This window comes from Spea bombifrons, chromosome 6 (genome assembly GCF_027358695.1).
Source record: "Spea bombifrons isolate aSpeBom1 chromosome 6, aSpeBom1.2.pri, whole genome shotgun sequence".
Taxonomy (NCBI): Eukaryota; Metazoa; Chordata; class Amphibia; order Anura; family Pelobatidae; genus Spea; species Spea bombifrons.
Window position 1 is genome coordinate 41,861,066 of NC_071092.1, and position 16,121 is coordinate 41,877,186.

Consider the following 16,121-nt stretch of genomic DNA (forward strand, 5'->3'; position numbering starts at 1 on the left):
GTAATTTATGTTGGATTTTCTCTATGACTGGAGCAAGATCACAAAGCAACACTATACCAAGAGAAGTGAGTGACTGTGATGACCGTTTGAACAGGCAAGCCAATCCCTTTCTAAAACTTTCCGCAGCATTCACTAGGAGAGCCTCTGATGGTATGTAATTAATATGCAGTCCTGAAAACTTCTTTGTAAAAGATAGGCACTAGATAGCACAGCTGCCAACATTGTGGAGAGCCTAGACAATGAGCTTATCTCCCAACTGTTGGTTATTCCAGATGTTGTCCAAGTTCTCCAGAATTCTGGCAGTAATACGGGCAGTATCTACACGGATGGGGCCATTGTCCCTGTACAACCTTTTGTTTCCTTCCTCTTTTAGAAGCCAATGTGATCCAAGCGAGAGATGGAACCTCTGACCCTGCCCCCCGCGCAAGGGCCTTCGTTATGGTTCTGCAAGGAAGGACATTTTCAGGTACATTCTGAGGCAGAGCATTTTATCTAATGAAGAGCTTTCTTCCAGAGACCTTCATGCATCAGATGGTCTTCCTGTGTAGCCGTTTTATTGTTTATCACAATGCAGCATAAAATGGAGTCATGGTGTTCATCTAGTAGATCGAGCTAATATAACAGAGCTAGAATTCATAAAAATGGCTAATATGCAGCAGTCTGAAAACATTATGTTAAGCAAAAATTAGAACTAAAAACTGAATACACAATATTTTAAAAACTTGCCTTACTTATATAAAAAAAACATTTGTTGGGAGTCAGGGACACATGCATATTTTTCTTCCATTCACTATGTCATTTTTCCATAAGCACCCAAGTCAGGCATTGATACAAAAAAAGAAGTTACTAAGTTCACCAGAAATGTAACCAGGACTAGGGAATATCCTAAACGCTTTTACGTTGTTAGTACTTTTGTTTTCCGTTTCCAATAGAACAATATTGGCTCTTTAGGAGATGGTTTTAGGTGGTCTGCGGAGGGTCTCCACTTCCTTCATGAAGCGCAGGCAGAGTTCTTCCTGGTAGGGTAAAGCCACACACTGAACAGACAGAGGGAGTCCCACGGCTCCTTCTACAGCCTGCAGGGATACAAAGAGATGCAAGGGGGTAACATTAGCACAGTTTCAGCTACGTATCAATCATCAGTGGTGTCTTGGGCCTGACATAGGGCAGCTCCTCCACTGCAGACGCTGTCTCAGGATATTAATGACGCTTGGGAAAAGTCTCAATCAGCTGGCCCATTCAGCAGGGGCTCACCATGGAGCATGATCACCAAAGAAGGGTAATCTGCCCCCAGTTTGGTGGCATATGGGCTGTTGCCGCACTCCCTCCCGTAGCCTAGGTCAAGATATGCCTTCAGTCTAGACACCCAACACTTTATGGGGCTGATTCAATATTTTAGTATGCAGTGGACTTGTGCATTCAGATTTTTACAAATTTTTATTTGAACAAATTTTGTCAATTTTGCATTTCGTTGTTTTTTTGTTGGACATTGAGGGAGAGCATGAGGGAGTGAGAGAGAGTACATGAGGGTGAGTGACAGCAATTTTTTTTTTTTTCCAAATTGAAAAAGCCCTCCAATTTTTGTCTGAATTAAAAGGACCGGAAAACAAATTTGTTGCCGAAAAAGAATGGACCAAAAACTAAACGAAAAATTTGTCTGAATCGTTTTTGGTTCAGCCAGCAGGACTTGTTTTTTTTCAGAATTAGGGACTGCATTATCCGGTGAGCACTGTATTTATCTCTTCCAGCATGAGTAAAATTATCGCCAATGAGTTCCAGTGCTGGCTTGGCAACGTGCTTCAGCTCCAACCATAAGTATTTTTTTCAATAATGCATAATAAATAAAATAAGTAAGAAATTATTATTATTTATGAATTATTCCTTGGAATAGCTCTCTGGACATTCAACTGTCCCTTTAAAGGTATAATCTTTCAGGTCAGCTTTATAGTAGCCCCCAAGGGATTATGTAAATGTACCTTTTTAAAGAGTTTGTCCCACAGATCATTGTAGTGGCCTTTGTAACGCTTCATTTCTTGTTCATCTGCCGCACTGACAGAGCTCACGGTAACAACACCCGCTGGAAACTGTAGCACGTTGAACAACATGGTGTATGAAATAGAAGCTGAAAGTTTAAAGATTATTCAGTTACATACAAACAGTGTGTATATTACAAGTGCATCTGATTTTATTTCAAGTTCCATACCTAAGAGTTTTCCAGCATAACCTGTATTATACGCCGGGCCTAACATTGGACACAGTAATACATCTAAATTCAGCTTTCTCCACTCCGCAATGAACTCAGTCTTGTATTCCTGGAATCATAGACATGTTTTGAGAGAAACATTCCATGAGAGTTATTAGTATTAAAAATCACTCTGGCTGTGCAATAAGGTCAGGGCAAATTTATACCAGGGTTCCCCAAGGCTGACCACCCAGTTCCTTTATGGACAACCTCGCAAGGGATCACAGTTGAAGCACCTCAATGGGGTCCAATCACTAAAAGTCTAGTTGAAGGGTTAACGACTGCAGGAGAGGGCTGACCTAAGCCTGACCTAAGGCTTCAGTAAGTCTTTCATGCTGTAAAAGTAAACATCATTTATTTGTCATCCTTTATTTTTATCGGTTTAACCTTCTTGACTTATTTTGTTGTTGGCCGAAAATCTTGCTGATGGTGCGATGAGCCCTAAAAGCCGTAGCTCATATCAGTGTATATATACTGTACCTGGACATTTATCTGCTGCTTCCAATGATCCTTCACAGAGCTAAACAAAAAGAGGAAGCTTATCAGAGCAGGAAAAACATATGTGAAAAACTACGTCTGATAATAAACCATCCAGAAAATGGATTGGGGCAAATAATCTAATTTTTACCACAAGGTGCATTCATCAAATACTTCAGACTCTTACTATAATCAGATGAGTGATATGTTCCGTTCTTTTCTCTTAATTTATTAACCCCTTCATTGTACACAATGCATTGTTTTTAATGGGTTTAAGGACAACCCATTGTCCTTAACGGGTTAATATGCTTCTTGCCTCTTCTGGTACTGTCTTGACTTCTCTGATGCCATCCGGACTCGCACCAGTGTGTGTTTGGGTGTCGGTGTGGCAGAGCCTGTCCTGGTGTGTGTGCTTGGGTGTCGGTGTGGCAGAGCATGTCTTGGTGTGTCTGTGTTTGGGTGCCGGTGTGGCTGTCCTGTGTGTATTTGGTTGTCTGTTTCCTGGCACTTTACTTTCTGTAGGAATAAATAGAACTATTTATTTTTTACTTCTCTAGAAATAAAATGCCCTCCTGATTTGTAGTCACTTTAGAGGACAAAACGTTCTAAGCCCAGAAATCAGTGAGAGGAAAAGGAAACGTTTTGTGTTATTTACTCTATTTCAATCTGCATATTTTATTAAAAACCGTTAGTGGCAGTAAATTGTGGCTTCAGGCATCCTGTGTATGATGACTTTTTTATTAGTGTACTTATGTACTCCCAATCTCATTACATTACATCAATATGCGTTAGAAAATCAGGAATAGATGGGTATGGATGGTGGGCTGATATGGTGGCGCAATGGGCCAATTGACTAGACCCCTTCAGGCCAGAGGCTGCCAACCCTCCCTTAGTTGTGCGAGAGTGATCATTGTTGGGTGGACAGTCACATTTTTCAGGCACAGTCCCACTTTTTCAGGCAGTGGAGTTCATGGGCCAGTTGGGGAGACCTTCTGATCTTCATACCTGGGAATTGTGGGCTCCCCGAAGCTACCCGAAGCCTATCCTTGTGGGATGCAGCTAGGATTGCCCATGCAATCCAGCCACTTCTGACACAAGTTCCAGCCCTTCTCACCTCTGGCTATACCCCTAACACACATTGGTCCAGGATTGAACACCTGAAATGTTACGGGGTATACCTGACCATTCTACGGCTTTCTGCCTCTAGCTCCTGGCCTATGGGCAGATCTTTTTGCTTTTACACACCGCATGTGGTTCTGAATCCACATAAAATCTGAAAGAAGCAACCAACCCAACATACAACATGTAAAAAGCAGACACGGTGGGTTTTAAACTAGCATTTTCTGTGAAAGAAAAAAGTTTGTGTGTTTTAGTCCTTTGTGTTTCCTTTATTTAGTACACAGAGAACATAAAATGCTCCTGAAAATAAAAGGAAAAAAAGGACAAAAGAAAAATTAAGATTTCTACGTAGTATGTCCAGAAGCATTAATGATAATTACATCTTTTTAAGTTTAATTACGGTATATCCAGAATACTGTGTTTTGTTTCATAACCAACCAAAGTAATAGCAACATTTCAGGTTGACTTGGTGCTTCATTTCGGAATTGTGCTTTAGTTTTATATCTGCAGTTTTGGGGGGACGGTACTGGCCTGAGGACCACCCAAGTCTTTAAGATGTATACATTTTTGTATTGATTTAATATCTAAATAATATCTTACCTTGCCCCCTGCGAACAGTTCAGCGTTTTAGAAATCCTTGGAAACTAGAGTGAGAAATACAGTCGTACAAACACAACACATACAACACTGTCAATAAAATACAAATTGTAAACAAAATATAAGATTCAGAATAGCTTTACGTCTATCCTATGAATGTTTACATTTCCTCGCTGTATTAGCCTCAACTGCTTGCGCTGGGAGGCTGTTGCATTTATCTACCAGCCTTGCAGTTTTCCATATATCTACCACTCTCTCGTAATTATCTATACCTCTTAGGTAATTATTATTATTATTATTATTATTATTACTCTTATTACTTTTTATTTATAGAGCACCAGCAGATTCCATTAAAACCAATAGAAGTAAGGCTTACAATCTATTAAATGTTCACATTTATTGCTATGTTCTTAGTTTTCCATTCCCACCTGTCCTATAGCAGAATAGAATGGTTTACTTACAAAAGGATTTAGGATAAAAGACAAACATTTCTTCACTACTCTTGGGATGCTGGTGATTGAGTAAAGTTCTTTAAGGTTTGAGTCAACAGTGTTACTGGAGCTATCACAAGGAAACAAAAGACAAAATTCTGTATCCTGAAAATATATATAAAAATGTACTTTGACATGATATTCATTGTTACTTACGCCTCCCATTATTTAAAATGCCCAAAGAGGAACATTCCTGTAATAGGCTTTTACCTGGGCTATTTATATGAATTTGTGATCTATTGACAGTAAGACACATTTTGTTCTCATTATTAATACATTTAGGGATTTGGAACCCTGTGATACTCAGGAAACATTCTGAGCTCCTAAAAACATGGATATCAGAGGAAGAAAGGGGATTTGGGTGACAGGGTGACATATAGGGGCATTAGGTTGGTATGGGTGCTTTTCAACATTAAGTATCCCGAATCATTTCTGAAAGGGTAATTGGGAGGAAACGAGTGGACGTTAAGATTAACACAGGTTTGAACTGAACATAAAAAATATTATGAAGGCTTAACCTGGTCTTGTTTTTTTTTAGCTGTCTACTAGTATGTGAACTTTTCTATTGCAATCTCTGGTCACTGGAGGTCAGGTTTACCGTACGGATGCACTAAGCCAACTGTCATGTCTCATGACTCAGGGTTTATTTTGTATTTTGATTTATATGCTGTTTGCCACTGGCGATCATGTTATTTGTCCCTGCTGGGCTCCCTTAGTCAGGTTGTATTCAGCTAGCCCCGCCCCTTTCCGGTTCATTCTGGTGCTGTCCATTATACTGTCTGGTAGCAGCCATTTTCTGTGATTTGTTAGCAAGAACTACTGCACAGCTGTACATATTTACAAAGATTGTCAGCCTGAAGATTAAAACGTTACCGAGATCCTCTTCTACGTGTCAGTTTTGCTAACTTGACACTGTCTGCTGAACTTTCATTGTGTGAGCGGCGGTCAATACAGACTTAGCAGTTGGTCTCCAGAACCCATATCTCACAGCTTTGTTAGTGAGGCAGAATACGAACATTGGAGGTGTTTTATTCATAATGCACAGACTCATCCAAGAATTCATCGTGCAGGGGATGTTGTCTTTATAAACAAATTCTTTTAAAGAAATCCCTGGAGCACAACGGCTGCATGACTGTGGATCTGAACAGCCTGTAGGCAGATCACTCAGATTACGCTCTCGTCACCCATGTAAACAGTGGCGGCCATCATAGAAATGATGAAAATTGTATTTAGAGCTGCAGAACACAAGGACAGAGGATATGTAACTGCTCAGAGATCCTGACCGGAGCAGATTGTAACAACCAGCCACCCGCTCTCCTTAACATTAATAATCTTGCCCATTTGGGTGGGGATTATGGATGGTATTCTGTAGCGTCCATGAATGTATCTGTTATATGTGATATCTATAATGAAGTACAGCTCCAAGACTTATATTGTTGCTCTCTTTATATACAGTACCAGATTTAAATCTCTAAATACCACTAAAGTCTACCATTTTCAATTAGTATGCAGCGCTATACAGCTTGCTACTCACAGACAAGAATCCAATATTCCTTATATTATATTTTTTTACATGAAAATTCATATGCTAGTCTGTATAATGGGCAAACCACAATAAATGCACATATTAAACACATAATGTCTATTTCTGGACAAAAGGATTTGACTTACAATTTTTCCCGTAAAGTTGCACCTCCGTCACCAAGTAAGGCTTTCATAAACAATTCATTTTTCACAAAATCTATACGTGGCGGAGTGAACGGAATGAGCTAAAAGGGTAAAAAAAAGACACACATTTCAGACGGTCTTTTTATGTTTTTTTCATTTTACTGATTCGAACAAACTGCTTCATGAAAGAGCCCAAAGCAACTTCCAAATTTCAATCTCAAGGTCAGGTTTCGAAAAATAAAATAGGCAGTACTCCAAAAGCAAAATTATTTTTAGGGATGCCCTAAAACCTAAATTTAGAGGGTTCATTTTCTTTTTTATGACTTACCCCAAACCACTTTAATGCGTATGATAGCAAATTTCATTAGGGGCGCGTTCTTGCCAGTGATTGACTTCCAGCCAAAATTGGTGTAAATCGCCAAGAGGGGTATTCTACAGCTTTAAGGCTGCAAATTGTTTGGCAGGTATCATATCTAAGCATTTTAATATGCAGTCATTGTTGTTGATGCTGTTTGGGGCCATAGACTGTGCCTTTTGTGGAACAACATTTTACCCACTAGAGTTGCTCCAGAAAGTTGATTGTAGTGCATGAGATGTTACTTTAGTTCTTCCTACTCTTACCTTATGCCCGGCCTCCTCTAGGAGTTGTTTGGTTTCCAACAACGCTCGTCGCATGCCGGAGCTGGGTAGCGTGTATCCATCAGTTTCATAGAATCCCACACGGAGAGGTACGGATGTGGAGTAGACCTGCAGAGTAGGATTAATCAGTAACAAAATAATATCAATGAATCAAACAGCAAAATGAGAGTTTTTTTATTAGTAGCTGGATCTACGTTGGTGTGGAAAATATCTGCTTTTTAGGGTGTGAGGTATGATGAGGCCAACAATTCCTCTACCATGCCCTGCATTAGAACATAGATCGACCATATCTAAGGGAACAGTCCACACAAAATATCTAGTACTTCAGTTAATTAGAAAAATATTCTCTGCCAACCTTGGTGTACCTCTATGCAAACACAGCATCACTGACAACGTCAACATCAAAATAACTTCTATGATATAAAAGGTAAAAATGGCCGGGTCTCAATAACTGCTTTGGTTATGGTCAGTGAAAATGGAGACGTTGCCACAGGCCATTGGCAGCAGTCTAGTAGCTAAACCAGCTCGATGATTACCTCATCATTGAATGGAAGAGGTGGCACTGTTGGGTCAAGTTTGAACATTTCATCACACAGAAGAGCTTTCATACAGAGGACCAGGCTGTCCACATCTCTCGCCAGTGGTCCAATGCACATAGGTACTAATATAAGAAAAACATGGATACAGTCACAACCTGTCTACACGTCTTCTATGTTATACCTGAAACTGCACTAGGTTTAAGGTCTTCAAAGGTATTGAAAGCTAAAATGAATTGCAAACTCTTGTAATTGCTTGGCCATCATACACCAAGCATCTTCACACTTCAACCATGTATATATATATAGTTCTGCTGAAGAACCTGAGAGCCGTACATGTTTCACATGATTAAAGAGCTCTGGTAAGCCTTTTACCTGTAAGTAAACCATCAATGCAGTCACGTACTTCACGTATACTGAAAAATAAGGACAGTATAGATATTAATAACAAAGTCCCAAGTGGATTTCTAAGCTTTAATGTTGTGTTTCATCACACATTTATAAACTTGGTAGTAATTTCTGTATCCATAAGAACAGAAACACATTGATTGTCCAATTGACCAGATATACGTTCTCTTTTCATGCTATATAAAATGAGCTATGAGTAATTGGGTGTTTGAATGACAATAACACTCGAGCTAGCTTACTTGAAACCTTATATCCACTACAACCCTGGTTTTGTTCCACGCAAAATAATTTTCTCTGATCAGTGCAGAACACAAAAAGCCAATGTGGGTTCAGGAACGCGGCCATTTGACAGTCAATGAGAGGAAAGCAGAGGCTTTTTATCCATTCTCCTAAATAAAGACAATCATTCACTACAGAAAGGGGGCCGAATCTTTGTGGACAGTTTGTCACTTAAACGTTTGGGAAGAGATTCAGATTCATTTCAACTTGACATACTAATTCTGGCTATACAGCACGTACCTGAGCCTGTTTGTGGTGGGTTTAAGTCCCACTATGCCACAAAAGCTAGACGGGAGGCGAATGCTTCCACCGATGTCAGTCCCAAAACCCAGAAGTGAACCACCGCCTCCAATCAATGCACCTTCACCACCACTAGATCCACCAGGGGACTTGGATCGGTTGTGTGGATTTAAAGTCAAGCCGTATATGGGGTTGCTGCTTTCGTAGCTGTTAGATAACATTGAAAAAATATAATTTAAACAATATTAATTAAATAGATTTCATATCATATGAACAAATACGATGCATGGGAACACTGAATGAGGTGTAATGTATACCACTGCCTTTTTAACATAATACAGACAGGTTGATAATAAAGATAATTATACTTATACAGGGCATACTGTATGTGCACAACATTTTTTAAGCATTCTAAAATATTATATAAACATAGTTTAAACATAATGGGAGTTGCATTGTATGTTGTGGATATCTGGTATTTACCATATTAAAGTCTGAGGCACATTCGTCTTTGCAAACACAACAGCTCCTTGTTTCTTCAACACCTTAACAATGACACTGTCATCTTCTTCGAATTCATCAACATATTGTATCAAGCCACACGTGGATGGATGTCCCTGAAAATTCAAAGGGACATAGGCCATTGGTGATTGTAACACTTCAGCTTCAAACCAGTCCACGGATTCTGCTGCTGAATTAAGGTCATTATAAAAAGCCAACTGGGTGTCTATAATGGACAGTATGGTGGAAGGTTTGATAAAAACCACACAACACATCAGCAAAACCTCCATTAATATATACTTTATATAGAACTAGCACAAAAGAAATAAGGCACCTTACCAGTAAAGATAAACCATTCATTACCCATTTAGCAGGTCTTGACTAAAAATAAAGTAGAGGTATTTAAAGTACTTCTAATTTTTAAAAACAGCTTTGGCTTCTTTTGAAGAAACCTAAGTTATTTTTGCAACCCCCTAAGTCTTCTTGGAGTCCCAACCAGATCCCCTCTACTGTTTTCCATTTCACAAATTTTTACCCCTTAAAATGCTGATTTAGCATTTGTTACTTCAATATAATCTACTTGACGATGTGCCTCCAGAATATATAATTGCCTTAATTAGAAGAGCAGTTCCTAGCTTGTTGTACTGCCAAACCAAATATTACCATAATTTAAGTATAAGATGTGATCGGATCAGATGATAAAACTGAGCCGGTTTTACTTGCAACATAAGGAAAGGCCAAGAGCCATAAAGAATAGCATTCAAGCCAAGGTATGAGAGAAATCAAGAGATGCAGAAATAAAAGATCTCTGGTTAAGTTGAGGTCACGTTGGTTGGTTAGTATTTTTAAGTAGCCAAAAGACAACCTGAAGTTTTCTCTTAACCTCAACCCCAACAATTACCAACCAGCCTAGGATTGCTTGTTTTTCTAGCGCCTGTGCAGATGGCTTACACCACCTCTTCACAACATTTGTAATGTCCCTTGTTTATAACCACACCTTGTAACCAATGTGTTCCTTAATGGAAACCGGAACCCCATACAAAGGACCTTTATTTTTTTGCTTTTTCAGTTCCTTGATCTGCGCTTCACAATCGGACAAGAACACGGTGACGCAGTTAAGATCTCTGTTCACTTCTAGAGCCTAGGAAAAAAAAAACAGAATAAAATGTTTTCAATCCATCCATTATGTCATATTAGATGTTTCCTTTGATGCACACATGTTTAATGAGTCTGGAGTTTAACAGAAAATGGGTAACTTCTTTCCCCTCAGTTTTATTGCAACTTCAAGATACTTATCGATCAAGTCAGTGCGATCTCTGAAACCTTTCTGCACCTTTTCAGCATAGGAGTACAGGGCGCTCTCTGGAGTAATATCTCCATCTCTCAGCTTCTCCATGAGCTCTGGCAGTGACATGCTGAGAATCCATCTACGGTCTACTCCTTTATTCTGAAAGCACAGATCAGAGTCAGTCAGGCTTCCGAGAGCTACTAAAAGAGACATGTTTTACAGAACAAGCTGCGATGGATACTTAGCCAAGTGAGAGCAAAGCTTAGGAATAGGCCATCTTCTTTTGACATCACTGTGCCCCTTGACTATATATTAAATCTCCCCCTGCCCCCCAATACCCTAATCCCTTTCAGATGAAAGCATATTTGAAGATGGTTTGCGTACGCAGACCACCTCTTGTACATTTACTGGAGATCATATGGTGCCCCCTGCCTGGAAAGCAAACATCGGTGTTTGGTCTTCACTGAAGGACGTATATTATGTTACTAAATAGTTATTACTTCTGTTATTCCTGGAGAAGAATAAAAGCCAGGCATACACGTCCCTTTAACTGCTCAATTTATGCACATTTTTGGCAACTTTTGACCATCCATCAATAAATAATCTATTCTGTTGACCTGGTCTTCTCCGTGTGTTACCTCACCTTCTGAGGGGTCTTGGTTGTTAATGCCCAGCGGGGACACTGGGGATTACTCTTGAATCTGAACATAGAGGGTACAAATATTGCATTTTGGATGATACATTTTAGCTCTGCCAGATTTCAGTAAGACTTAACTGAAGATTTCTTTGGGGCGCCATGGCAAATAAAGAAAAAAGTCATTAAATGCAATAGATATACCTCTGTCAATTAAAATATAGTGTCTTTTGGTGCCCGTTTCAGTTATAGGTTTAATTGAGATATAAGTATTTGATTGGAAATAAATGTGTATTTATTGGAAAAATATAAAGTTCAATGACATCCACTTCAAACCATTGAGTTGCAGTTGAAGGGATATTTCAAAACTGTAAATCATTTATTACATTCTGTTGCGTAACTGCCAGCTGGCACCAGACCAAGTGCCTAAAGTACAGAGACATTAAGCAACCGGTTTTCTTCCCGTGTATCAGATATACCTCTAGGCTCTTGAATATATAATTGGGCATTAAAGACTTTTTACAAAATAAAATGAAAAAAAAATAACAAAAATTATAAACCCGTTCCTGTGCTTATTGCATTATTTTCTGCCCGCAGTGTACCTGTTTGATGAATTTCTCTACTGCTTCTTTCATCGTCTTCACGCTCTGTTCTCTTCTCTTTCTCTCCTGCTCCACCCTGTTGAGAAAATGTCTCTTCTTTTTCCATCGAAGCCCATAAACCAGTGCAGCCAGAAGGCATCCTAACGTGGCAGCGATCTTACATTCGTACTCATGTTCCGAGAGGACGCGTCTAATCTCTTCACCGATCATATCGCAGCTTTCGAGTCAAACGTCTTGGGGAAATGTACAAGTCTTGCCTACAAACAGATTGAGGTTATCGAAAAAGGTTGGGTGGGGTGGTGAGCACTGCCAACTTTTTCATGGTGCGTGTTTACACATTACTGTCACTTTAGGGCTCTAGAACACTATGATACACTCCTACCCTGCAAACGTTCCTACAACAATGGGACATCAGGGGAGAAAAGAGGAACGGGGGGAATTTGGGTCCAAAAGATGAACTGTACCTCTACACTTGGGTAAATAATACATAGCTTCTAACCTTGAATGAGAGATAAGTTCTTAACTCTATATAACCAATTTCTGGGGACTATCTGGGATTTAGTAATATTTCCAAAGCTTCTATCACTGGTAAAAGTATGAAATAATCCACAAATAATGTTATCAGCTCCTCCTAAAGATCTCACAAGCTGCACTGCACGGTTTTACGGTTCTTTCCTTCTGATCTTTGCTTACTAGCAATATTATGAATGTATCAGTTTTAAAATTGATATATTAAATCGGGTTTGTATTGGAATCAACAGCCAAGAACTTGCACGGTCCCTTACAAACCCACATCCGACTACACAGGTGTTCCTGGGCGAACTTTTGTACCTTGAACTTTGCTCATTCTGCGGGTTGCATGCATGGTTTATAGATCGGTGTATGGACTCGCCTGGTATGTTCTGTGAGTTTCTATGGTTGCAACATATGATATAGATCAAGGGTGTCCAACCTGCGGCCCTCCAGCTGCTGCAGGACTACATCTCCCATACTCCTCTGCCAGCCTTTGAGCTGAAAGAGCATTGTGGGAGATGTAGTCCGCCTGCAGCAGCTGGAGGGCCGCAGGTTGGACACCCCTGATATAGACAGTGCTTGTGGAATTTTACATGATTCAAAATAAACGTTCCAACTGCTCTATAATGATTTATCGAAACAGTAGGGTGCGTATAATGTGTCTACTAGTTCTAGATAACAAACACATTGTAGAAATGAATGTGCCGTATACATTTACCCGTCTCCAATGCAGGATACTCCTTAAAATCATTGCTGCCTCGTACAATGTGCATTTTAACATGTTTTTTGGTTTATGGAGCGATCTGGTCGCCCTGCTTTAACCTTTGTACGCAGGTAGAGGATTCAATGACAATGAAACACCAAACCTTTAAAACCAGTTGTAAATTCACATTTTATATTTGCGGTTAAAGGTGCCACTAGAGGACAAGGCTTGAACAAGACTTTTTGTGTGACCTTCTGACCTATTGATATTGACTTTGAGTAAAGATGTTAGAATGTAGTATTTTAGTTATCCAATTTAATGCATGCAATACATGCGTTTCTATAGACATTACTGGGACTTTTAAGGCTGTAGTGTGACTGTCCTTTCATTTGCATCAAGTCGCATGCAAGTCGCAAGCACCCACATCCACTTGATTGGAAGCATTTTGTGTTTGTGGTTTTGCAAGTTGGATTTGGTGGTGCTGGCAACCCTTTACCTTGACTTCTGGAACCTAGATGGGCTAGATTTACAATTTACTGACCTAAAGCGTTGTTATAGGAGTAACAAGAACTCTCTTCTCCTAATTCTATATGTTGTATACATTGTATATATGCCTTGTGTGAGATTCCAAATCAATATTAGAATCTCACCTGTCACAGGGTACCAAACGAGGGCACCTTATGATTGCACATTTACATCTTATTCATAGGGTTTGGGGGTCTTGGGGAAGTGTGCACGGTTCTAAGATTGCTGTAGCAAATTGTGGACCCTCTCTCAGTCAAGGGGCCTAGGTTATAGCACAGAGTGGTTAATACTGTGAGAAAATAACACATTAATGTTTATTAGAATAAACGTTTTTCTTTGTTGGTTTGTTGTGTGACCTTGAGGCATATGAATATGCTAAAAAGAACCCTGTTTGCATCATCATAGGTCCTTCTGCAGGGGCAAGCCTAGGGTTAGTGGCAGCTGGATGCAGTATTTCTATGGCGCCCCCACCCCGTAACTAACTAACACACACACACACACTAACATGCAAACTTGCACTCACTCTAATACACTTACACTCTCTTCCATCATGCTAGGCTTACCCCTGGCACTCCAACACAATTAGCTGACACGAACACTCCTGCTAACACATAGCCCGACACACACACATGCTAACACCATTGTTAGGGACCAGGAACCAGACAGACACAGAATATAAAGTACAAAACACCTTTTAATGGAAAAACAAAGCCAACAAAGCCAAATCATGATCCAGGAGCGCATACCAAAAGACAAGCCGGGGTCAGGAACCAAGACGGGTGCTCAGACAAGCCAGGCTCAGGAATACGGCGGTCAGCGAGGTCAGGAACAAGCCAGGAGTCAAGAGCCAGGAGCCAGGAGGGACGTCAGGGAACACCAAAATAAAATGCACAAGCCAAGAATTAAACTTGCGGAGGCTCTGGGATTACGTAATGCGAGGAGACTATGCTCTGACTTCAGAACCAAACCTGGCCCATAGCATCCAATCATTGTCGAAGAGGAGGTGAAAAATGTCACAGGGGTGAATTTGGACTTTTTTTTTTCTATTATTTCCAACATCACATATGGTCTCGTGGACTTTGTGGTTAATTCGGCACGGCAAAATCAGTACTGCAAACAAAATAGAACATTAAAGTCTACTAAAACGAATGCTTTATTTCTGTTGTGTGACCTTGAGGCATATGACAATGCTAAAAAGAATCTTGTTTGCTCATTAAAGATTATCACAAGTCCTTCTGAACATCACAGAGAATATATTTATGCAACACCAAAATAAAAACACAAGGCAAGAATTAATATAGCGTTTTGGTTTCCTGATACCGGACAAGAAGGCCAACAAGCTTGTTGTCTAAAGGCAATATAAAGATGATACAAAAGGCAACATGTAGAAAACCAGGTAATACAGCACATAGCACCAAATGGAACTGCAGCAGAAGTCTTGTGAGGACAAGATCCCGGCGTGAAAGGTGTGTAAGCATTCAACTGGAAGAATGGCATTGGCTTGGCAAAGTCATACGGGGCGCAGGAACCGCTCCTATAGAGAAAAAAACAAACATCAGAGCAGCTGGCAGCCAGCTTGGCACAGAGTGTTATAGAGGCGGGCTGGCCAGACAAGGCAATAAGTAAGGGTGTGATAGAGTGGGTATGTTTGAGCATGATGTGTGCATGAGTTGTGAATTAATTTTGAACGGTCTGAAAAGGCCAGGCTTACTGGAAGTAAGTATATCACGTGGCTGAAGACATCTCCTGCATGCCGGGTGGCAAATTCTGCTTCATTTACAGAACGGGACATTGAAACACATTAAGCATTATGGCACTTGTGTACCTGTGTGCACTTTTGTACGAATCTAGACACCACTGAATTTTGCACATTCTGTGGGTCACATGCATAGTGTATACACCGATCAACCATTACATTATGACCACCTGCCTGATATTGTGTAGGTCCCCCTTTTGCTGCCAAAACAGCCCTGACCCGTCGAGGCATGGACTCCACTAGACCTCTGAAGGTGTGCTGTGGTATCTGCAGCAAGACATTCGCAGCAGGTCATTTAAGTCCTGTAAGCTGCAAGATGTGGCCTCTATGGATGCATCCCGGTGCCATGTGTTCTCCAGGTAAGCAACGCACCCGGCCATCCGCTTGACGTAAAAGAAAATGTGATTCATCAGACCAGCCACCTTCTTCCATTGCTCTGTGGTCCAGTTCTTATGCTCACGTGCGCATTGTAGGTGCTTTCGGCAGTAGACAGGGGTCAGCATCAGTGTTCCCTCTAAGCTGTGCGCTTGTGCGCGCGCACATAGCTTTTTAAGAGAGCGCACACGTCCAAAAATTGTGCGCACAACAGTTTTTCCCCAAAAAAGAAAAAAAATTATAATGTTTTTTAAACTTTATGCGTCGCGGATATTGTGCGCACACAATTTTTGTTCTGTGAAAATTTTTGCACAAGAGAAATTTTCTGCACACGCCAACTAAGAAAAATTGGATGCAACATTGGTCAGCATGGGCACCGACTGGTCTGTGGCTATGCAGCCCCATACGCCACAAACTGCAATACACCGTGTGTTCTGACACCTCTCTGACACCTTAACCGCCTATGACTCTCCCGCCTATTCGCCGCTTTTCCTTCCTTGGTTCACTTTTTGGGAACACCCCACAAGA

The 16,121-nt window shown here is 40.4% G+C and overlaps 1 protein-coding gene across 1 annotated transcript; it reads right to left on the minus strand.

Annotated features, from left to right (window-relative positions):
• Window positions 1–782: 782 nt before the first annotated feature.
• Window positions 783–11,931, minus strand: LOC128500607 (vitamin D3 hydroxylase-associated protein-like). The gene is made up of 15 exons (XM_053469802.1): window positions 11,722–11,931; window positions 10,531–10,644; window positions 10,195–10,338; window positions 9,180–9,313; window positions 8,697–8,903; window positions 8,145–8,185; window positions 7,770–7,894; window positions 7,216–7,341; window positions 6,598–6,695; window positions 4,897–4,996; window positions 4,439–4,482; window positions 2,723–2,762; window positions 2,204–2,312; window positions 1,977–2,122; window positions 783–1,076 (listed from the first exon to the last, which is right to left on the minus strand). The coding sequence occupies exons 1-15, from the start codon at window positions 11,929–11,931 to the stop codon at window positions 948–950; spliced, it is 1,767 nt and encodes a 588-aa protein (XP_053325777.1). The 3' UTR covers window positions 783–947.
• Between the last annotated feature and the right edge of the window lie 4,190 nt (window positions 11,932–16,121).

What these genes read in the sequence shown, in the direction of transcription:
- LOC128500607 (XM_053469802.1), bottom strand. Translation starts at nt 11,931, where the DNA reads ATGATCGGTGAAGAGATTAGACGCGTCCTCTCGGAACATGAGTACGAA. An exon ending in GTGCCTCAGACTTTAATATG is followed by an intron (nt 8,904 to 9,179) that starts GTAAATACCAGA and finishes GTTATCTAACAG; the next exon opens with CTACGAAAGCAGCAACCCCA. An exon ending in TTATGCTGGAAAACTCTTAG is followed by an intron (nt 2,123 to 2,203) that starts GTATGGAACTTG and finishes TTAAACTTTCAG; the next exon opens with CTTCTATTTCATACACCATG.